At 44.6% G+C, this 23759-nt stretch overlaps 3 protein-coding genes across 4 annotated transcripts; all 3 read right to left on the reverse strand.

The window, feature by feature from the left end:
- Positions 1-1956: 1956 nt before the first annotated feature.
- On the reverse strand, positions 1957-6390 carry LOC147501643 (serpin-ZXA-like). 2 transcript variants are annotated; one of them, XM_086606680.1, is made up of 4 exons: positions 5343-6390; positions 4013-4424; positions 2410-3228; positions 1957-2285 (listed from the first exon to the last, which is right to left on the reverse strand). In XM_086606680.1, exons 2-3 carry the CDS (start codon positions 4400-4402, stop codon positions 2419-2421), a joined length of 1200 nt encoding a protein of 399 aa, XP_086462806.1. In that variant the 5' UTR covers positions 4403-4424; positions 5343-6390; the 3' UTR covers positions 1957-2285; positions 2410-2418. The 2 variants fall into 2 exon arrangements, with proteins under 2 accessions (XP_086462806.1, XP_086462805.1); XM_086606679.1 differs by having other exon boundaries at positions 2410-3237.
- A 115-nt stretch (positions 6391-6505) lies between these two features.
- On the reverse strand, positions 6506-23180 carry LOC147501644 (serpin-Z2A-like). The gene is made up of 4 exons (XM_086606678.1): positions 22964-23180; positions 21637-22069; positions 20054-20864; positions 6506-6959 (listed from the first exon to the last, which is right to left on the reverse strand). The coding sequence occupies exons 2-4, from the start codon at positions 22021-22023 to the stop codon at positions 6667-6669; spliced, it is 1491 nt and encodes a 496-aa protein (XP_086462804.1). The 5' UTR covers positions 22024-22069; positions 22964-23180; the 3' UTR covers positions 6506-6666.
- On the reverse strand, positions 16599-17818 carry LOC147501645 (uncharacterized). Its single transcript, XM_086603680.1, has 2 exons — positions 17281-17818; positions 16599-17189 (listed from the first exon to the last, which is right to left on the reverse strand). The coding sequence occupies exons 1-2, from the start codon at positions 17362-17364 to the stop codon at positions 16599-16601; spliced, it is 675 nt and encodes a 224-aa protein (XP_086459806.1). The 5' UTR covers positions 17365-17818.
- Positions 23181-23759: the final 579 nt, after the last annotated feature.

The raw sequence follows: 23759 nt of genomic DNA on the forward strand, positions 1-23759 counted from the left end.
TTGTTTTCTCTTATTACTTCCTTCCCTTTGATTTCCTTTTTATATTATGCATTAAAAAACAAAATACTATAATTAATCCGTGTGCCAAAATAATCACATTACTGCTAGTGTTTGGATTTGATTCAACTAAAACTAGTTCCCGATGGTTTCGATTATGAGTTTGGAGAGAGAGAGAGTCACGGTATGTTTGGAGAGACGAATAGGAGAGAGAAAGAGCGAGTCAGAGAAAATCCAAACCCTTCGTAAGTTATATTTCGAAATTTCGGTGTTTAGATCTGAGCGTGATTGTTTTTGTGATCCAACGACCGATATTCTGCTATTTGGATGCTGTCTGAAATTCGGCTGTCTACCTAGCCGGCCGTATATCCCGTATATCTATATCTTAATATTAAAACTCCCATGAGAAGTATTTTTCGGTTCTCTATTAAAATTCCACGCCATCTCCTATTAAAACGAGAATTTCTCTCCTATTTGAAAAACGGGGAATTTCTTCTTCTATTATAACGAGAATTCTTCCTCCGTATTAAAACAAATTCTAACACTTTTAATTAAAGTTTTAATCCTTCTCCTATTAAAATGGTAATTTCTCCCCTATTGAAAATTAAAGCCGTAAAATCTAACAGTATCTAATTAAAACGGGAATCATTCTCCTATTAAAACATAATCTCTCTCCCAATTGAAAAAACAGGTTTTAAAACTTAATTTAAAACAATTTGTTATAAAATTAAAAATAGTTAGCGACTAAAAACGGTAGTCCCAATTTTTTTTAAAAATATAAATGTTTTCAAAATATTCCACAAGGGGTATTTTTCGAGCTCTCTATTAAAATTCCACGCCATCTCCTATTAAAACGGTAATTTCTCTCCTATTTGAAAAATGATAATCTTTTTTATAACTTTTAATTATTCTCCTATTATAACGGTAATTCCTTTCTATTAAACAAATTCTAAGCACTTCTAATTAAACCTAATCATTCTCCTATTAAAATGGGAATTCCTCCACCATTGAAAAGGAAAAATCTAGCATATCTAATTAAAATGTGAATTGTTTTTTTATTAAAACAAAGATCTCTCTCCCAATTGAAAAAACGGTTTTTTTAAACTTAATTAAAACAATTTGTTGGAAAATTAAAACGGATTAGCGACTAAAACCGAAGTCCCAATTTTCTAAAAAAAATCTAAATATTTTCAAAAGAACCAGTGCGTATACACGGGCATACAAGCTAGTATATATATATATTTTGAAATATGTGAAAATCTAATTTATAGTTACGTAGTTAATCAGTGCGAATAATAGACATAGTTTTATGTTAGTTTTTGCTGAAACATAAAACTGCACAATTCAAATAACAGCAACCAACTAAATAGGCCAATTCAGTAGAAAAGACATACTGAATTGCACTTCAACCAAATCGCAGAAGCGGAGAGTTGAGAGTTGGCGTTTAAGAAACGATTACTTTCTCTCCAAGCAATTAAATCTGTCCTATTATTTTCACCGAAAAGAATAAATTAACCTTGTCAGCATTTACTAAATCCAGGCCGCCAGGATAGCACTTGTTTACTATTAGTCCCGGTTTGTGTTAAAATTGGTTCTCATCAGTAAGTGAACTCTTTCATTTACTTGTTACTTTGTCATGAGTTGAGTGGGTGTCCCTGGTTGTCAAGCGTCCAGTAAATGAAGGCTCGTTAAATTTGTAGTTATGTGGAACACTTGGTTGAGTAAGGAACATGTTCTTTTGGTCTCAGATTAATAAGATTGATGAGGAGATGCAGGATAGACTTTTTCGGCACTTCGATTGCTGACGAGGGTCTTTCATATTTTGACCAGGTCTTTGTGACTTTATTGCTTTTTGATTCATCTTTGTTCTTTTTTCTTTCAGAAATCAGAACTATGTATTCCCAAATCTATAGAATAACATAGTTCGAAAGTTCGAAATCTTCAACATCTCATGCAAAATTAGAATAAAACGGTTTGCAAATTTAGCTGCCTTATTAAAATCACTGAAAAATATAACTGACACCAATACATTAATTCATCAAGTCTCACTAACAGACTAACAGACTAACTACGTGCCCATTAAAATGGCAATAGCAAATGACTTGTACCAAATGCGTTGGACAACCTGACTCGCAAATGCTCGGGTGCACATCACACCTTCCTCCTCAACTATTTCCACTTCCTTTGCCAGGGGAACACCACCACCACAAGAAGGAACTGAAGCTAGCTTTTCTCTTCCAGAATCATACATTTGAAATAAGAAGCTTCTATCTTTAGGGAGCTCCAGCCTAAAAAAGAGATGTGTTAGATCTTGGACATAAGAATCATACATTTGAAATAAAGTTAACATTCCCTTGTATGCCGCAAAGTTAAACTACGTTACTAAAAATTCACTCTCAGATTAGACAATACCTTGTTGCTCTAATGATCCAGAATGGGATTAACGACATGTCCCATGAATAATATCACCCCATTGTCATCATTTTTCACCACAAACATAAACGGATGATCTGCCACAAACTCAACTGTAGGGACAGGTGGCTCATCATCGGATCCATCGCATAAATATTCATCCATCTCAACCTCAGTAACACCCGCAGCTTCAGTTCCTTCCTCAACAACTTCAATAACGGACTTATGGCGAACCTTTGAAACATAGAGCAAATCAGAAGGGTCCGACTTCCGTACCATCTCATCAAACTCTGCTTCCTTAGAGAAAGGCAACTTTAATCCAATGTCCTGGAGAACATTAGAAGCTTCAAACTGAGTCGTGATCTTGAACTTCGGTAGCATCAACTTTTTCACTCCAGCATAGAGTTTTGAGCAGGAACTTAAATAATTTTCCATGAACAATGGATCAGAACCCACCATCTCTCCAAGAGCCCAGAGCCCATCCCTCTTGTTGGGAAGAATAATATACATGGAAATACAGGTGTCCTTATTCTCATAACTCCACTCATAGTATAATTTCAGGATTTTGAAATCGTCGAAAGTAGTAGCAAAATGACCTCCAGCACAATTCAGAAAAGGAACTTCTACAGTATCACCATCAAGCAGATAGAACTTTGCATCCTTGGTATACGATCTATCAAACGGATTATACCAGTTTCCTTTAAAGTAGAGTGAATTCGCAAGCAAAATTACTGTATGTGGATCCAAGGAACTAGGTAAAATGGAGTTGATGAGTCCATTAGTAGCCTTTTGAACCCATTTATGCACTTCAAAAATCACCTGTTCTCCCTACCCAACATTGTCAATGTTTTCATCATTAAAGATATATTATGAAAGCAAAGAGGTAATGAAATATAGAGAGGCATTGTACATTTCGAAAACTTTTGAGTTTGATAAACATTCCCCCCCCAAAAAAAAAAAAAAAAAAAAAAAAAAAAAAAAAAAAAAAAAAAGGTTTGATAAGCATCTTTTGATGACTTGATGCTATGTTTGAAGGTTCTAGGTTCGGTTCCCACCATTTTTGAGTCCATAGAGCACTGGATTACCTTAAATAATATTAGGTATAGAACACATGCGTTAATGTCAAAGTCGTTTGACTAGATGAGGTAAGGATTCAAAGGTTTGTAGCTTAATGCAAGGTGGAAAGGCGCCCACTCAAAGATTATCTTGCTCGAGTAAGGGAAGCATATTTTAGGGTAAATGATGTGCTCTTAGGACTGTGGCCTTGGGTTCAACTCTTTGCAGTGACGCTAGGTGACATTTTGCAGCATCCCAAGAAAATCCCCTAAACTGCTATTGCAGACTTGGGGACCGGAAATTGTTTACTTGTTTGTTCAAGTGGCCGGATTGCCTTATAACTGTATTATACTTCTAATAATGTTCTAAAGTATATCAGTAAGAAGGTGTAGAGTAATTTTTGGAAAAGCACTAATTACTGTGGAGATGTCACCAACCTAATATATAGTTCTTATTTACAAGGCACACACAGGAGAATTTGTCCTAGAGTCAAGTTTTCACAATATCAACAATCAAATTGTATGAAAGCTTAAAAGAGAAGACTCACCATATTTCCGAAATCCATAGCTTCAGCCTTCCCTTTGTAAATATCTTCTGCAATAGCTTTGAATGTTGGATACAGAGTCAGAGACTGTTTTACCCAAACACCACAAGCGAAAGATAAACTGGTTCCATCTCCAGTGTCTTGAGTGAACGATTCAATTAGTTTTGTAGCAACTGAGTTGACATGATTAAGGTTTTCAGCCTCTAAAAATGTCAGCAATTCTTCCAAGGTAGAGCCATTGGAACCATTCGCTACTAAACTCAGTGCAAGTTGGATGGAACAAGGAGAGAACACAAAATTCATGTTTTTAGCTTCGCCAAGTGCAAGTTCCTTAGCCATTCTAATACATGGAAATGGTGTATTGGTCTTCATATCTATGTCAGCTCTTTCCATAGTACCACCTACTGCAGGTTGCCTATAAAAAACAAGAAACGTATAAATCGTTAACAATTTTGTGGATTAACGTGTACTTGGGCATTCCCAATGAAGGTGGATATGGTGGGAATGTGACTTTATTCACGTCTTTATGGTTCAAAATCTTTTCCCAATGCAAAGGTGAATATGGTGGTGATAATTTTCCCAAGTCAAAACGAGGGTGAAACCTTCAACCGAGATAGTGGCTGAGTTGTGAACTTCCGACGGGATGTTGGATTCCGTCTCGTGTGTTTTTTAAAAAAAATTCGGTTTTTTTTTCGGACGGAATGTTTCATTCCATCTCGTGTGTTTTTTCGATTTTTTTAACTTCAGAAAAAATACTAGACGAAATGTTACATTCCGTCTCAATCAAAATGACTCCAGACGGAATTTAACATCCCGTCCGAGATTATTTTTCACATTTGTATTGGATAGCCTCACTTTGTTTTTCACCAAAACGGTAGAAAAGAGGAGAAATACTGCCTACGGAGGTGAATAACATTGACATGATGAAATTTTCCACCATTTGAGACCGGGTCTTTTCCAATCAAGACAGTCAGGACTGACTAAAGCTCAACCAGTTGGCCTTTTCTATCATCTCTATAAAAGTCAGGATCATGTTCTTTTTGGGAGGGGGGACAAGGTGCCATAAGGGTATTGTCAAGCACCAATGCATCTAGGATCGGAGTACTTAATTTCTATAGGAAAAGAACGTCCCCTGATTGTCTTGCTATTGTACTATGGCTAATTAGTATTAACTACACTGCCTAGTCAGGTTTGCAGACAAACATAAACATAATATCTCTTGTGTTTCTCTGTTTTCCGCTATTGGAATATAGAACAGAACAAAAAAAAAACATAAAAGGTCAAGTGACAAGATCGGCTTAAGTTTTCAAAGTAGAAAAGACAAGTGATTTACCGTTATGAGCTGAAGAAGAAAAGTCGCAAAAGCTGAGTAGTAGTCAAATAATACACTTTGAGAATTGAGATGTGGAGTATTATGGGGTTTCTTTTTCTCCAAGCAATTAGACTTCTCCAAGAATTACCGACCTGTTTTTTATACAACCCCTAACTTGCCCAAATTAGTATGTTGAGCAGCCTACATTGTTTATTGTTTACTATTAGCAGCCACAATCAAAATAATTTGGAAATCCTTTCCCCAATTAAAACGATTTATTTGGAATTTTCTATATGTATAATTATGATCATTAAGCAAGTTTTCAAAAGAATCAGTGCGTTTGCAAGAGCTTACTTTTCTAGTAAAGTATTTTTCTTTTTCTTTTTATTAATTTTTTGGATCAAGATCGCAAATTTAGAAATATTCAAATTTCAGTTGCTAGTTTGCTAAAACATAAAATTTGGGTTTGAGTACAAAACTGTAAACGGCAATAGTACATACAGACAGAAATTAACTCATTGTTAGGTGAAGCTGCAGTAGTCTGGAGTCTGGATTCCCACCCATTCAGCCAAATATACTGCAAGTTATGCATATATTGCCCAGAACTAACTGAAATCTATCTAAGGTGAGGTGATATAGACTAAACTCTGGTACAATGGTGGTACCTAAACACTTCTTTGTTTCTTGGCAACTATTTTCTCGGAGCTTGACTTGCAAAGAGTTTTTTTTTGCTGGGTAAGTTAAATTGTATTAAAAAGGAGAAAAGAAAAAAGTACAAAAGGTGTTTAGAGAGGCAACAGACTGCACTCTCTACGGTCAAGCTCAATCAAGCAACTATTACTTCCATTTATAACTATGGAGTAGAGTACATTTCACTGAAATCCGTAGAATGTTCAGAAAGTGTTGCTTGCAAAGACAGGACAGGCTAGCGAAGAAGAAAGTGTTGCTTCTGTTTTAATGATAGAGAATTCAAAACATTTTTATTTTGATGGTTTTCTAAGAGAGTTAGGGTTGGAATTAAAGCAAAACTGGGAAATGGTAATGTGCATGGTATTCAATCAACATAGGAATCACATGATATACTTGTAACAAATGCAGAGGCAGAGAGATAGTAAATGAGGTGCTGAAGGGTTATGGTTTGTGCAACAGTTTACACTCTATGGATTGAGAGAAACTCGAGAAGATTCAAAAATGTGGCTAGATATTTATCAGTACACTCAGTAAAGGATTCTACAAGATATAAAATAATCTATTCAGTGGCAGCAAGCATCTGATTCTAGCTGTGGGAAGTATAGTATGCCGATCACCTTGGAATACAAGTTGCTTACAAAAAGAAAAAGTCGTTCTAAAATCCCATATCATCATTGGACTCAAAAAAATCCCGAATCAGAATGATCGTACTTCTCTTCCCCTTTAACCTTTTTTTTTTCTCTGCCATAGGAAATGACGCCAGCTTCTCTCTTCCAGAAGCAATGAGCTCCCTTATGTTTTTACCCTCCACTTGGGACAAGACCAATTCAATCCTGTCATCATCCGCTTCATCCCCAATTGAACAGAGAATGTTCTTGACATCATCAGCTGAAGGCATGGTGTTGCCACCCAACACAGCAAGCACATATGCAGCGACTACCTTCCTTTCTGTTGAAAACAGAGAAGCGTTAGATCTGCAGAATTATAAGAAGTCTTGAGCATGAATATTGTAGGGGAGTGATATTCTCTATCCAGCACGCGCTTAACATGGTGAAACTAATGCACCGACCTATGGTCCCAGGTCGCATCCATTAGCCAACATCGCCACAAGGCGGTCGCAACATCATGCGAACTTCACGGGCGACACCACGACCCCTATCCATAAGCAATCATGACCAAAGGTGTACTTGCACTCATCCTAACTGTCGATCCATTGGTCACGGCCGCCAAGCTACTTTCGCCTGGTGCCACTCCTCATCATCATCACGGCCGGACCTATGTAGATATTTCTCCGTGCTCCCATGATCCACACCCCACGTTGGTGACATCCTTTACACGTGGAGGGTGAGGATACATTTACATTCTCTATAAATACCACTCCTATGAACTTCGCCCGGACGATTCTACTCGAGCCCGGTTCCCCGAGCAAGATCGTGAGGCGGTTAAGCCCAAAAGCGAACTTCGGTCTCACCCATCTATTCATATCAGTCCCCAGAGACTGTTTGTAGAGGAATAACACATCACACCTTTACATTGGCGCCGTCTGTGGTCTCGATTACTTGAGAAGCCAAACCACCTTTACACTAATCATTAGCAAAAAACCAAACCAGAAAGATTCTCAAGCCCACGAAGCATGGCAAGCCTCGAAGCTCAATTCAACTCTTTGGCCGGCCAGCTAGGAACCATGAACGAACAAATTGCACAACTCAGGCAAGAAAACGTCACCTTACGTGCACAAGTAGATACACAAAGCCCACTAGCGGGCACCGCCGACGACGACGTTATCAACGTCAGTCAACAAATCACCGAGCTAAATCAAAGGCTCGACAAGAATGCGGTCAAGAAAGATTCCACTCAAATAGTGCAGAAAATGCTGAAAACCTATCGCGCCTCTCCATTCGCTGCCGAAGTCCTTCACAAGGTCTCGCCTCCAGACTTTGTCCAGCCACGTTTTCCAGCGTATGGCGGTCGTTACGCGGCCCGGCCAGCATATAGCACGATATGCTCAAAGCCTTGCACTATCTAGCGCCAGAGTTCGACCATCTCCGCTGCAGACTCTTTCCAGCCAGCCTAAAGGACGGCCCACTCGACTGGTTTTTCTCCCTCGAGCCCGACTCCATACGAAGCTTCGAACAGCTCACCGACCTGTTCGCGAACCAGTACGTGCACAACAGACGCAAGAAGGGTGATCTCAATTCACTCTTCCAGCTCACTCTGGGCAGGGAGGAAACCTACAGCTCCTTCTTAAGCCGGTTCAAAACAGAGCTCTTGGACATGGAAAGCGGCCTCAAGGAATCATTTGCCGCAGTGGCTTTCACAACCGCCTGCCGCTCCCGCAACACCGGCCTCACTAGGTCGCTCTTAAAAGACCAACCCGACACGTTGGCCGAGCTGTATGCGCGAGTGGATAAATACATCAAGCTGCAAGAGGCTTTGTTAAAAGCGAGAAAAAAGCGAAGAAGCGGCGAAAGAGGAAGAAGTTTACGGAAGTCGCATCATCATCTAGGAAACGACCGACAACAAGGGCAACCCTCTCGGACCCCAAACCAAGAAATGATCGAATTCGCCCGTGCTCACGGATCTCCTAGTCACATACTAGAAAAGATCAAAGCGTCTTTGCATTCTACCGCCGAGGAGATAAGGCGGCCCGCCGGTCGCCCGGATCGACCCTTCTTCTGCGCTTTTCATCGCGCAAATTGCCATGAGACCGACGTCTGCTGGGGGCTCAAGCATTACTTGCAAGACCTGGTCGAAGCTGGGCACATCAAACAGTACACTAACATCCCTGACGGCGACCTGCGCCACAAACTCATGGCCCGCAAGATTCGAAGCAGGTCCCCACCAAGAAGGAGCGCTCCGAGGTCTCACAGTCGCCCTCACAGCCGAGGACGCTCCCCAGAACGCGCCCATCCAGATCGCCGTCAGCCGTCAAGACGTCGCGAGCACGACAGAACCATCCACATGATCACTCTCCAAGACGATTCCGTCTCAAGTTCACGGGAAAAGCGAAGGCGCGTCGGAGCCCTTCATGAAGTATACAATTTCTCTTCACAAGCCGCAGCCATGCCGCGCAGTTCAGGAAGAAGAACGGGAGATATCACCTTCTCCGAGGTCGACCTCAACAAGGTCTGCCTCCCGCATAACGATGCACTCGTGGTCCACGTCAAAATCAGTGACTGGACCGTCAAGCGAGTTTTGATCGACCCTGGTAGCTCGTGCGATATTTTGTTCTATCACACGATCCAGGAGATGAACTTACCAAAGTCGGTCTTCATAGACCCCATTGCACCCCTCTTGGATTCAACGGCTCGAGCCGACCCGATAGGAGACATCATCCTCCCGGTCTCGGTGGGATCCGGGAAGACAAAGTCGGCTTCAACCGCACGCTTTAGCGTCCTAGATACCAAATCGTCCTACAACGCCATTCTAGGACGACGTTGGATACATCAGATGCAGGCCGTACCATCCACGCTGCATCAGGTCATCCGTTTTCCCGGCCCAAGGGGAATGATGGAACTTCGAAGCAACCAGCTCGAAGCCCATCATTGTAACCAAATCATTGCCGCAACCAAGAGCGAGGAACCTCCCATCTCCGTCAGCAACGAACCTACCAACTACACTATGGCCAAGGATTTAGTGGCTGAGGTGAGAGCTAGCGCAACAAAACAGTACGCGGGGAGCTCCAGCAAGAGTTTTCAGTCACCAGCCCCGATCTCAACCACTACCAAAGCACTAGGCATATCGACGGTTCAAATCCCAGAGATCGCCCCATTGGGCAGCATCACGAACAAGCACAGCCTCGTGCTACCACCACCACCTCCCCTCCAACCAGCAGAATGTCAGGGAACTACCCCAGTTCCTGTTGTCACGCCAACAGCGATCCACCGACCACATTGTCGTAACCACGCCGACGGGCGTCCAGTTCCTCGACTCTTTGGCTCAACCAACACACCACCGGTCTGAGCACTTCGCAGCAACAATCCTCCGGAAGCGCCGAGCGCCGAGCCAAGCGCCGACTCAAGACAAGCAGCAAGTGAACCTCGGAACCGAAGACGACCCTAAACTCGTCTATGTGGGAGCCAACCTAGACCCCACACTTAAGGCTCAACTTGTAAACTTTCTGTCCATGAATAAAGATGTGTTAAGCTTGGTGGTATATTGATGTGCACAGTATAGACCCTAGTGTCGCATGCCACGGTTAAACGTCAACCACGGGGCCAAACCCGGTTCGACAACGTCCTAGGCGATTGTCACTACGCTTTCAAAAAGCAATCAACGGCGAGGTAGATAAGCTCAAAAATTCGGTTTCATCCGCGAGGTCGACTACCGAATGGATCGCCAACATAGTGGCGGTCGAAAAAAGAATGGCACCGTCCCGTTTGTCGTCGACTTCACCAACGTCAATCAAGAAACTCCAAAAGACTTCCCCCACCAAGAATCGACCGGCTAGTCGACCCGGACTTGTGGGCACGAGCTGCTATCATTCATGGGCGCCGTATAAGCGGGTACAATCGGATACCACTAGCTGAAGAAGATCGAGAAAGACATCATTCATCACCCGAACAAGGAACTTCTTTGTTACAACGTACTCCCATTCGGGACTAAAAGAGCGGGGGGACGACCTATCGGTGACTAGTAACTAACATGTTCGGGGACATGTTAGGGGATACCATGGAGGTCTACATTGGCGACATGGTTGTCAAAAGCAAAAAGCGACCGACCACCTCACCCCGCCTCGAAAGCAAAGCGTTCTCCGGACTCTGACGAACCGAAATGAAACCGAACCCGAGAAAAGTGTCTTTTTGGTCGTCCTCGGAAAATTTCTCCGGATATCGGGTCTCCATGGCGAGGTATAGAAGCAAATCCAGACCAAATTCGGCGTTCATCGACATGCCCGACCCTCAAACAAAAAACAGATACAAAAGTTGTCGGTATGGTGGCTTTGCACTCAACCGATTCATATCGAGCATCGGACAAGTGCCGACCATTCTTACAAATACTCAAAAAGGCGAGCAATTCTCATGGAGCGATCAATGCCACCAAGCATTAAGCCACCCTCAAAGAGTACCTCCAACACCTCCCGTCCTCGCGAAACCAACCGGCGGAGAAACTCACGGGGCTCTATCACGGCGGTATCGATTTACGCCATCGGTTCGGTCTGTTCAGGGGACGAACCACAATTCGAAAGGCCGATCTACTTCACAAGCAAGACACTCATCTCCGGCCGAAGAACTACTCTTATATAGAAAGAAGCGGTCCTTGCTTTGTTATACTTTCGGCAAGAAAATTCAGACCGTATTTCGGGCTCATCCAATCAAAGTCTTTGGCGATCTCCGCTTGAAGAGGATTCTTCACAAAGACAACAAGACTACCGGGATGGCAATATGGGCGAAGAGTTTGGGCGAACACCATATGGACTTCGTCCCGCGCATATCCGCGGAAGGGTCGGTCGTTCTGGACTTCCTAGCAGATTTCCCGGTTGGCGACCCTAATTGGGAGGTGAAACGCGAGAGGTCGCCCAAGAAAGGGAGCCGCATAAGCGGTCACGGTCCCTCTACGTCGATGGTTCCGGCAACCACGGAGGCGATGGTATGGGAATCGTCCTAGTCTCCCCGAGGGGAGCTATGGTAGAAAGGCGATTCGGATAGACTTATAGCGTCAAACAAACGAAGCGAGTCTGAAGCACTAATAATGGGAATGGGAATCTTGTGGCGATCCAATTTGGGAGTAAAGGAGATCAAATCTTTAGTGACTTCATAACCGGTGGATTCGCCCGGTTGCAAAAGAGTACACTACCGGTGAAGGTAACCTCTCTAAATACCTTCCGGTTGTTAACAATTTGCTTCCGTCATTTAGCGGGCGTCGATACACCATTTTTGCGTGGCGAGAACCGTCCACGCGAGATAGCTGGCATATCTAGCTACCCGGACACGAACCTGTGTCCCTCGACAACCGATTATCGAAGTAGTCGACCGACACCTTACCAAAGCGGACCAAGTCTTGACAATTAGCGACTGGTCCCACTCTCTCGAAGATCGGGCGAGTCACTCATGGATCAGACCTATTATCAAGATACATCCGGCCGCGGCACACTCCCGGAGGGCGCACCAAGGCCAAGAAGGTTCCACACCAAACCGCGTAGCTATTGTTTGGTGAGCGACAAATTATTCCGCAAAATCCATGAGGGGACCTCATCCGAGATGTATCGGCCCGAGCAAGGCCGGCTAATTTTTCTTTGAAATTCCGCGAAGGAGAATCGGCAACCATGCTTTGGGGTCGGTCACTAGCCCACAAAGCGATCTCCCAAGGGTACCGGCCTCCATTATGCGGATCCATGCTAAAGCGTATGTCCTCAAATGTATCAAATGCCAAACATTTGGTCACAACATCATCATGACCCATTTCATGGCCCGATTAACATTGCGAGTCCTTGGCGTTCCACATGTGGGGCATGGACATTATGGGACCATTCATCCCTCGAGAAGAACACCGGCTTCCGCTTTGTCCTAGCTGCCCACGGACTACTTCACTAAGTGGGTTGAAGCAATTCCGTTAAGCGCGCGTCAAAGAATCACATGTCGAAAATTTCATTTGGACTCATCTCATCACCGGTTTGGCCTACCACATACAGGGTGATGGATAATGGCTCTCGAGTTCAAGGGCAAAAGCGATCAAAGAGTTTACGGCCAAATGGAAGATCGTTCATGCATTCTCTACACCACGATGCGCTCAAAGCAATGGACAAGCGAGAGGCCGACAATAAGGCCGATTCGGAGAATTTGAAAAGAAAATTGAAAAAGAACAAAAGCCCGTGGCCCAATCAGTGGAGAAACATACTGGGCTCATCGACTTCTGACTTCGCTCAAGCACCGGCGAGTCACCATTCTCCCTATGCTATGGCGCGAAGCCGTCATACCCACCGTGACAATCCGACAACCCGATCTGAACTTGTCGAAACAGGCCTTAATAACTCGGTTCTAGCTCGAGAGATCGACCTCCTCGAGGCAGTAGCGACCTAGCGGCCGTCCGAGTAGCGACCTACCAACAGGTCCTCAAAAGATCTTACAACAAAGCGAGTACATCCACGATCTTTTCAACCCGAGGCGATCTGTGTTGAAGAAAACTCAAGATGATGCTAAGCTAGCACCAACATGGGAAGGCCCTTACATGCGTGGAACGTGTAATGGCAACGGCGGTATTGGATTAAAACCCAAGAAGGAAAGATCTTTGCCCGCGACCATGGAACACATACTTGTTAAAGCAATTTTTCCAATAGTTGTATTACGCATTGTAATTCCTGTTCCCAGGCACAACAAAGTTCAAATGAAAGAAAGTCAAGATGGTATCATAAATGGCGGACCTACTCACATCTCCAAACCACGCCTCCCGCAGGCATACCGGGGGCTAAACCAGCTCATCTGGCGGGGCGCTCTCGGGGAGCTTACAGGCTCAACGCCTCTCCGAGTCTCGCTAAGTTGAGGACCTATACTTCTAGGATCAACTAAGCGAGAACGCTCTCGGGGAGCGAGCCATACCCGGGGGCTAAACACGCCTCATACGCGGGGGGCGCTCGGGGAGCTTACAGGCTCAACGCCTCTCCGAGTCTCGCTAAGTTGAGGACCTATACTTCTAGGATCAACTAAGCGAGAACGCTCTCAGGAGCAGAACGCCCTCAGGGGCTAAACACGCGCTCATACGCGCAGGACGCTCTCAGGAGCTTACAGGCTCAACGCCTCTCCGAGTCTCGCTAAGTTGAGGACCTATACTTCTAGGATCAACTAAGCGAGAACGCTCTCAGGAGCAGAACGCCCTCAGGGGCTAAACACGCTCATCACAGCGGGGCGCTCTCGGGGAGCTTACAGGCTCAACGCCTCTCCGAGTCTCGCTAAGTTGAGGACCTATACTTCTAGGATCAACTAAGCGAGAACGCTCTCAGGAGCAGAACGCCCTCAGGGGCTAAACACGCGCTCATACGCGCAGGACGCTCTCAGGAGCTTACAGGCTCAACGCCTCTCCGAATCTCGCTAAGTTGGGGGCATATACCTTTCGAATCAACTAAAGCGAAGCGGCTCTCGAGAGCGAAGCCCTCGGGGGCTAAACACGCTCATCTGCGCCGGGGGGCGCTCGGGAGCTTACGGGCTCAACGCCTCTCGAATCTCGCTAAGTTGGGGCATATACCTTTCGAATCAACTAAGCGAGAACGCTCTCGAGGCGAGCAACCCTCCGGGGCTAAACAGCTCATATCGCGGGGCGGCTCTCGGGGAGCTTACAGGCCTATCGCCTCTCCGAATCTCGCTAAGTTGGGGGCATATACTTTTCGAATCAACTAAGCGAGAACGCTCTCAGGAGCAGAACGCCCTCAGGGGCTAAACACGCGCTCATACGCGCAGGACGCTCTCAGGAGCTCATAGGCTCATCGCCTCCCCGAGTCTCCCTAAGCTGCGGGCATCCACTTTTTCGACTCAACTAAGCGAGAGCGGCTCCGGTGAGCACCATAGCCCGAAACTCCGCGGGGGCAAAGCCCCCTTTTCGTCCTAAACGATCAAACGCTCACACAGCGTATTCCCATACATTATCATAGCAGCACAACATGTAGCAAGAATACATTTCAGAACCAAAACATATACAGCATTAATCCGATCCAGAGCACCGACCTGCTGGGTCTACCCAGAAAATCCAGGTCGGCTACCGAATCGCAAATACCAAAGGGAGCGCACTGCCACTTTAGTGGAAACCAGTTCTCCAAAAATCAAAAGAAGCGAACTGCTCGGGCAAGCCCGAAAATGCAGCTCTAATGTTTAACCCTCATAGGGGCCGCGAAAAAACACCGATCAAACAACAAATCAAAAAGCGTATCCTCACCAATAAACAAAATCGGCATCCGCGGTGCGACCACATGTTTATCCTCGGGAACGTCTTTGGTTGAGGGAACATATCCGGAAGCTTCAGAGAACAACACGCATACCGGCCTCTTGAGCACCATCCGCGTTCTTCAGCTGACAATATTTCTCGTCCAGCTTGGCGTACTCACTACAGGCAGTGGTATACGCGTTCTGAGCCTTACGAGCAACCCTCTGGCATTGCCCGGCGTGCTTTCGGTCACCTCCGTGATCTCCATTTGCAAGTCAACAACAGACGCAGCAAGTTTTTCATTTTCGTCAGCAAAGACCCCGACATTAGCCGACATAGCTTCCAGCCTCCTCTTGTCTGCTACCCGAGCAGCTCGCAGACATCCCAGCTCGACTCGGGCATCAACATCGATGTGAGGCGTTACCTGGCGTTCTTGACTTATCATAACCAGCAAGAAACTGCAAGTACGAAAGTACAATGAACATCAATCAGAGAGAACGACTGAGAAATTAACAAACAGCGTACTCACCAAACAGCTCGCCATGTCCATAGTCCCCAGGAGCGTGTCCATATCTTCGTCCTCAACCTCCGCTTTGTCCCCGTCCAGCACGATGCCCCTCAGAAGACTGGTCGCTATAGGCGCAGAGTGGAAGCTGCGATCGAGCGGCTTCCACTGACCGCTTCTTCCCCGACCTCCCGACGTAGAAGAACTCGCTCCCCACGTCCCCAACGTGAGGGCGAGAACTCCCACTAGCGACGTGGCCCCCCTGCTCCAGGTCGTCCATCCGTTCGGCGACCCGAGGGAGGCCGTCCTCTCGATGGGGCGACCTGATCACCACACCTCCAGTGGCTCGCCCCGACCTCCGGGGCCGTTTAGCTTTCTTGGACCCCGTTGCTACTGCCTTCCTCTTGCCACGGTCGTCGTGCACATGTGGATGAAATTCCATCTCCTCCATCAGCAGAGGAGAGCTCTCTCGCCTACTGCCTTCTCCCACACCAAAAGCGTAACAACGAGCCATATGAACAGCTAAAGCACAAAAAGAGCAAATCGAGGGCAATGAGGAAGAGATAACACCTTTACAATGATCAAAAGAGAGACAGAACCACCATACCTGAGAAGATGACCACCAAAAGCAAACACGTTAAGCGGAGTGAAGACAGCAGCAACAGGAAATCCAAATGCCATCGTTCTCCCCGAACAGTTTCTATTTATACAAAAAACGTCTCTTCCCGGCAGCTCATTAAGGCATCGAGGCGTAAACGCCAATCCAACCGGCAACCATCATTTCATATTTACATAACCGTTTCATCTCCGCTGCGTCGTGCGAAACCGCCTGAAATGGAAGTGACCATTGCTCACGGGGCGCTCGGTCGTACCAATCTTGAGTTACTAGAGGGGCTACCCCGTCTACCGCGCCTGAACCGTTCGGGATTGACACAAGTCGACCAACCCGAGGGCATACAAATCAAACACACATACAATATGCAAGAACGAAAAACAACGGATAACAACATAGCATTAATATAAAACAATTAGCAACCTGAAGACCCCACGATCCGACTCCGAGTCGCCCGGATAAGCCCGAGAGCTTGGGTCTACCCAGAAAATCCAGCCCAGTTAAAACATCAGTATCATAAGCACAGACAAAGAAAAAGACGAGCTGCCCAGGTAACCCCGGGAAAACAGCCCTATTGTTTTAGGCCAGAGGCCGCTTACAAACGCAAAAACCCGGACCTTCAACTTTCAAACAACATCTTCAAAGCCTTCAACGGAGGGGCGTCCGGCGCTGGGAACGGCTTCGGATCACCGGGAGGCGCCAATCTTTGCCGATTAAGCGTCCCACCCAGACCGCCAACGACGGAAGGTTGATCCGCAACCACTTCACCAGCAGGAGCAAGAACGACCGCAGAACCAGCACGACCGACCTCGAGCGAGTCGACCTGCCGATCTATTGCAGGTCCTTGAGCTGGCTCCTCCGGCAGGTCGCCATACCTCGCCTCCAGTTCTTCTATTTCAGCACGGATGGCAAGATAGGCCGCCTTCGCCTCCATTGCAGTAGCTTTACAACGTGCAGCGAGCGTATTAGCAGCAACAGTCTTCTTCTTCAGCTCATCGACCTCATGTCTCAGCCCAGCCGCCTCGTTCACAGCCGACGTCCTCTCCAGAGACAGCGTAACCAGTTGCGCCTTCAGCGTATCCAGCTCCACCTTCTCCGATTGAGATATCGCTCGGAGATCGGAGATCTCGAGCCTCAAGGACTCAACCTCCGACTTCTCCATCTCAGCAAACAAGGCAGTTGTCTTCAATTTCTGATACCCGGCAACCATCTGCAGCAGCTCGCACATAGTACCACAAACACACGATAAGCAACAGTGTACAATAAGGGATAGCACAAGCAGTAATAACACTACCACTTACCAGGCAAATCGCCTTATCCACCGCTCTCAGATTCGACTCTAGTTCCTTGGAGTCAAGGTCCTTCCTATCACCATCAAGCGTCATCCCTTCCAACAAAAACAGCGGCTATGGGTGCGGACTTGTAGCTGCAGTCTGACCTCTTCACATAGCGCTTCTTCCCAGTTACTTCTTCCACATACATCAGGTTGCGCTCCAGCTCGTCCTTTCCAGTACTGGACGGCCCCTTACCAGCGTCTCTGGAGCCAACCTTCCCCTTCATCTTGCCCGAGGCATCTCCAACAACACGGGGTCGAACGACCTCCGGGACAACCTCCGGGCCGTCCTCAACCAGAACGCTGAAGTCGGGCATCGGCCTCGACCTCGGGTTGCGAGCTGCCCTCCCACCCATTCGCACCTCACCACCCTGTGCGGCCTGGGCCACCCTCGCAGTCTTAGCAGGTCGGTACTCCGGAACGTCGGAGGGAGCGTCCTCCACGTCGAACGGAGCATCCTCCCGACCCATCCCCGACCCAGACCCGGAGGCCCCAGCACCCCCGAGGGGTCGCTTCACCCAAGATCGGCCCGGTTTCTATCCTCTGGTCACGGATCACGCCCGCTTCTCCATAACCGCGTGCTTTGGGCGGCTCCCTTACCCACGAGCCCTACTTTTCGAGCTTCCCTTCTCTTCCGAACGGCGGGCCCTCCACGCTCCTTAAAGAATTCGGCGACCTCGGCAACTTTCGCAATTTTCGTCCGAATCAACCTAGCGAAGCTCGATTCTTGCTTTCGGTTAGATCTCACAATGCGGGGCGGTTATCACGTACAAAAGACGACGTAACAAATATTAGATCAATACAAAATCAATCGTTATCGGCATAAAACCTAAGAAAAGCGTCTTGGTACCCACCGGTCGAAATCACACGTTTTCTTGTCAACACCGAACCCACTCGCCGCGGTGGTTACCCACTAACGAGAACGGTCTTTTATCCCAAGACTTCGTTACTCACTCCATCGAGCGGGTGATGAGTAGCTTCGGGTTTGCAAGCTAAAGTTAAATGCCCTAGATCGCTTCAAGGTGAAGTGCTTTCAATAATATCGGCGACTTCGATCCGATATTCACGGCCATGTTCAACAGTCGAACACCTTCAACAACCGCCACGTGTTACCAACGAATCCGCAGCGCTTTGCCCGATGGTTCAAAATTGACAAACCAACTTCGAAAATGGTATCGTCATATGCGCCCTCAGCTGCCCCTCGCAGACGATAACCCCGTGGCGCGGTGGGACGTACCTATCGCTAAACACCAGTACGCCTCGATCAGGCTCGTGGATCTCCAGACCGTCTACAGTTATACCATATCTTTTCCTCAGATATGGAAACGCCCTCAAAGCGTGTTTATCCACAGCCCTAGTTGGCAGCTCGCTCGAAGACGACCTCTCACCGCGTCCTGAAGTGCCAACGTCAGCAACCACAGAAGCAGATCGAGCATAGCCTTCCTCACTCACAGCCTCATCCCCATCACCCTCATCCCGCATACCAACTGATTCATCTGTCTCCTCCTCATCCTCCCAACCAAGGGAAACTTCACGGATCTCGTTCGAACGAGTGTCATCGGAATCCGACATCTTTCTCCTCTAAACTTATCAAATCTAGCTACTAGTATCTAACAGAGTACCCTAACAATTCTAGCACAGAAGCTTAGCACCAAACAAGGGAAACGGGTTCAAAAATGGCAGAGCACTAACCTGAAGATTGATGCGCTAATGAAGTTCTCTCTACCAACCGAAGCAGCAAAATGAAGTCTCGGTCACGCAAGTAGGATTTTTGAACAACCGCCCCTCCAGTTTCCAAGGCATTATGATTACACCCTAGCCCTAGCCGTCCACGACTTCCAAGTAACTGTCTTGTCTTTTCGCATCCCGAAAAAACGGGGCGCCACGTTTTCTTCTCTGCAATTTGATCCCGGATCCATCACGTCTTTGCACAGCGTCCTGCGATCATACTAACTAAGCGCCGCGGTTAACACCAATTTGTTCTACTACGATGGTGGCGGGCTTCCCAAATATCACACCGATGCAGCGTGCCACCGTTCTCTCTCGCCAGTCGTTACCACAACCCTCTTGAGGGGGCGTAATAGGGGAGTGATATTCTCTATCCAGCACGCGCTTAACATGGTGAAACTAATGCACCGACCTATGGTCCCAGGTCGCATCCATTAGCCAACATCGCGCCACAAGACAGATCGCAACATCATGCGAACTACGCCAGGCAGTGACACAGACCCCCTATCCATAAGCAATCATGACCAAAGGTGTACTTGCACTCATCCTAACTGTCAGTCACTGGTCACGGCCGCAAGCTACTCGCACAGACTGCCACTCCTCATCATCACAGCAGACCTATGTAGATATTTCTCACGTGCTCCCATGATCCACACCCCACGTTGGTGACATCCTTTACACGTGGAGGGTGAGGATACATTTACATTCTCTATAAATACCACTCCTATGAACTACGCCAGACCTGATTCTACTCTGAGCCCAGCCCCCAGAGCAAGATACGTAGGCAGTTCGCTCCAAAAGCCGAACTCGGTCTCACCCATCTATTCATATCAGTCCCCAGAGACTGTTTGTAGAGGAATAACACATCACACCTTTACAAATATGAAATTATTAAGTAAAAGTTCATATTCCCTTGTATGTATATGTTGAAGTTAGTAGAAGTAAAACACTGGACATTTATATACTGCAAACTATGGAAGGAAAATCATTCATTTTGAGATGAGATACCGTACCTTGTTGCTCTTCCACAATGGGATTCACGACATGTCCCATGAATAATATTGTTCCGTTGTTATCATTTCTCACCACAAACATAAATGGATGATCCGCCACAAACTCAGCCGTAGGGACAGGTGGCTCATCTAAGCATAGATTATAAAACATATCAGCAGCGGTAACAGAAGTAGCTTCAGTTCCTTCCTCATCAACGTCAATAACTGACATATGGTGAACATTTGAAACTTCAACCATATCAGAGGGGTACAACTTCAGTACAATCTCATCAAACTCTGCTTCCTCAGAGAAAGAAAACTTAAGTCCAATTTCCTGCAGAATCTTAGAAGCTTCAAACTTATATGTGATCTTGAACTTTGGTAGCATAAGCTTTTTCACTCCAACTCTTTCTGTGTGTCTACTTAAATATTTTTCAATGAACAATGGATCAGAACCCACTATCTCTGCAAGAGCCCAGAGCCCATCTCTCTTGTTGGGAAGAATAATATACATGGAAATATGGTTGTCCATATTCTTATAACCCATATCATAAGGTAGTTTAAGAACTTTGAAATCATCAAAAGTATTGATGAAATAATTACCTCCACTAATCATACAGGGAACTTCTACAGAATTCCCGTCACGCAGATAGAACATAGAGTCTGCCGTATTCAGTTCATCAAATGGATTAGACCAGTTTCCTTTAAAGTAGAGGGCATTTGCAAGCAAAACTATTGTACGTGGATTCAAGAAATTAGGTAAAATGGATTTGATGAGTCCATTAGTCATCTTTTCAACCCATTTGTGCACTTCACAGATTACCTCTTTTGCCTGCACATTTTTTCCAGAAACAAAAAGAATAAGGAGAAACAAAAAGAATAAGGAGTCAATTGATAAGCATACTCTTGATGCTATATGATTGACGGTTCTAGGTTCGGTTCCCACCATTTTGGAATGCAAGGCGCAAATTAAAGATTACCTTGTGTAATATTAGGAAAACCAAATTGCAGTCATGTCGAAGTCGCTTCACACGACGACGTAAGGACTCAAAGGTTTGTAGCTTAATGCAAGTATGAAAAGGGCCTGTTCGACAAATATCTTGCTTGAGACGTACGTACTGTTAGATAAGTGTCCTAGTACACGATAAATTATATAATACTCACATGTTGACACGCACGCATCTAAGTGGAGCAAATTGTGGGGTCTTGAAGCATTTTCTAGTATAAACCACCAATGAACATCCCACATTCCAGTTTGTTTGAAGCACGGGGTACGTCATGAGTTATGTGCATTAGACATTCAATAACTCTTTCCTTGGGTTTATCTCTTTGCAGTGTCACTGAGTTACGTTTCACTGCTTCCTAAGGAAATTCCCTAAGCTGCTATTGCAGATTCGGGTGACCAAATCTTATTTAATTCTATGTTTGAGTTGCTGGGTGCCCGGGTTGGTCTTCTTTTATCACTGTACATACAGCTTATGATGTTTTCTAAACCATATGAATAAAACAGTGTAGAGTAATTTTAGGAAAAAGTTATAGTGGTTTTACTGTGGAGATGTAATGAAATTTGCTCAATGCCTATAATCAAGTTTGCCCAGACTTACCTCATTTTCAAAATCCATAGCTTCAGCCTTCCCTCTGTAAATATCTTCTGCAATAGTTTTGAATGTTGGCTTCAGTGTAAAAGACTGTTTAACCCAAACACCACAAGCAAAAGATAAACTGGTTCCTTCATCATCGTCTTGAGTGAACGAGTCAATTAGTTTTGTAGCTACTGAGTTGACATGATTCAGGTTTTCAGCCTCTAAAAAGTTGAGCAATTCTTCTAGGGTTGAACCCTTGGAACCATTTGCTATTAAACTTAGTGCTAGTTGGATGGAACAGGGAGAGAACACGAAATTCTCATCTTTTGCTTTGCCAAGTGTGAGATGCTTAGCAATTTGAAGACATGGGAATGGTGTGCTGGTGCTCATACGTCCTTCTGATTCCATGTTGGCTCCAAATTCCACGAAAAAAATACCACCGATTGCAACTTGTCTACAAGCAAAACAAAGCCATGTAAATTATTCACCATTTTCTGGATTTATGACGACTCCTTTGATGAAGAGACACTTTTAATTGACTTGATTTAACAACTTTAAGTCGTGATCACTCTGTGTCCGTTTTGAGTTGGGCTATTTGAGTCTTCTTGGTCGTTTAAGACAATACAAAAAAATAACTCCACATTTTCATAATCACCAAGAGCTTATAGTCCCATGTACATTCAATGTCTCTCCAGAAGTAAAAATTAGTTTCTTTTAACGAAATCAAACTAAGGGCGTGCTTGATTACCCAATTGAATTACTCCGGGGAAATTAAACCAACTTATTAGTATCAAATTTCATGGAATAGGACCATTGAAGAGAATTTTTCACCACTCAAATAAAAAGTTAAATGGACAAAAGTACATAGGGAGCACATGATAAAATCCCCTTCTATGTCCACTATATCATGGTGATTTTCCATGTCTTTTAAGAGGGAGATAGTGAGAGACAACAACATGATTGTGAGCAACTTTCAATTTATATGAAAGGAAATTGTGTACTCCTAGATGCATGGTGACAAGTCATCTTAAAATTAAAAGAGCAGTAGGATCCTGACTTAATTTTTCTCTGCTTGCGTTATAATTTTCTGCTCTCATTACAATGCTACTCTTTCTAGTCAGGTTTGTCGACAAACTTAAACCATAACTAATACATACAAAAATTAATTTATAGTCCGGTTTAAGTAGTCAGGTCATTATTGAATAAAAAAGAAAAAAAAAATTGTAATTACGTGATTTATAAACTGAACAATATGGTCTTCTCAGTTTTCTCGATCCAGCTAACAAATTGATCGAAGCTAACAAAAAACCAAAAAAGAAAAATTCAGTAGAAGAGAAGAACGACTTACCAAATTGGTTGAGTCACTTCGAGCAAGTCACAAAAAACTCAATGGTGGACAACAATTTGGAGTTTATATACGTTTTCTTTCACTCCAAGCAATTGTAATTCAAAAAGGAAACAGAATACCAAAAAGGAAATAAAGCCTTTTAGGAAAGAGTCCCTGTAATCCTTTATACCCCATAGGCCCATAGGGTTGAGCTATCGTACCCTCATCTTTTTTTACAATCGGCCGCAATCATAACAATGTGGAAGCATAGTCACAAAAATCTCTGATTTAAAAACAAAAAATGTAAAATGTCTTCGAATTGAGTAGTTATCGAATTTTTAAACAAATAAACAGTAAAAACGGTAAAAGTCTTTTCGATTTACTGATTTTTTTTCCGATTTTTAGTGAATTTCTGATTTTTTTTTTTCCGCTTTCCATTCATTTATTTTAATATTTTATTTTCTGAATTGCAAATATTTATAGGATATAACAAAACTATACATATATATTTGCAAATTTTGAATTTGATATATGCTTGAACCCCCACTCCCCCCGCCTTTAACACCTTGATGCCGGTCAACAAAGTTTGACTGTTAGTTTAGGTTTTTTATTTTATTCCGATAAAAAAAAAAAAAAAAAAAAAACTATGATAGAATACCGAATTTGTGCTCTAAAAAAACCAATTTTTAACTGTTAGTATAAGTTTTTTATTTTCTTCCTGAAAAAAAAAAAAAAAAAAAACAAAAACAAAAACACATAACATAAACAATTCTTTATTTTCTATAAAAAAAAAAAAGTAAAAAACATAAACAATTAT

Source organism: Coptis chinensis, chromosome 4, assembly GCF_015680905.1.
Source record: "Coptis chinensis isolate HL-2020 chromosome 4, ASM1568090v1, whole genome shotgun sequence".
Classification (NCBI taxonomy): Eukaryota; Viridiplantae; Streptophyta; class Magnoliopsida; order Ranunculales; family Ranunculaceae; genus Coptis; species Coptis chinensis.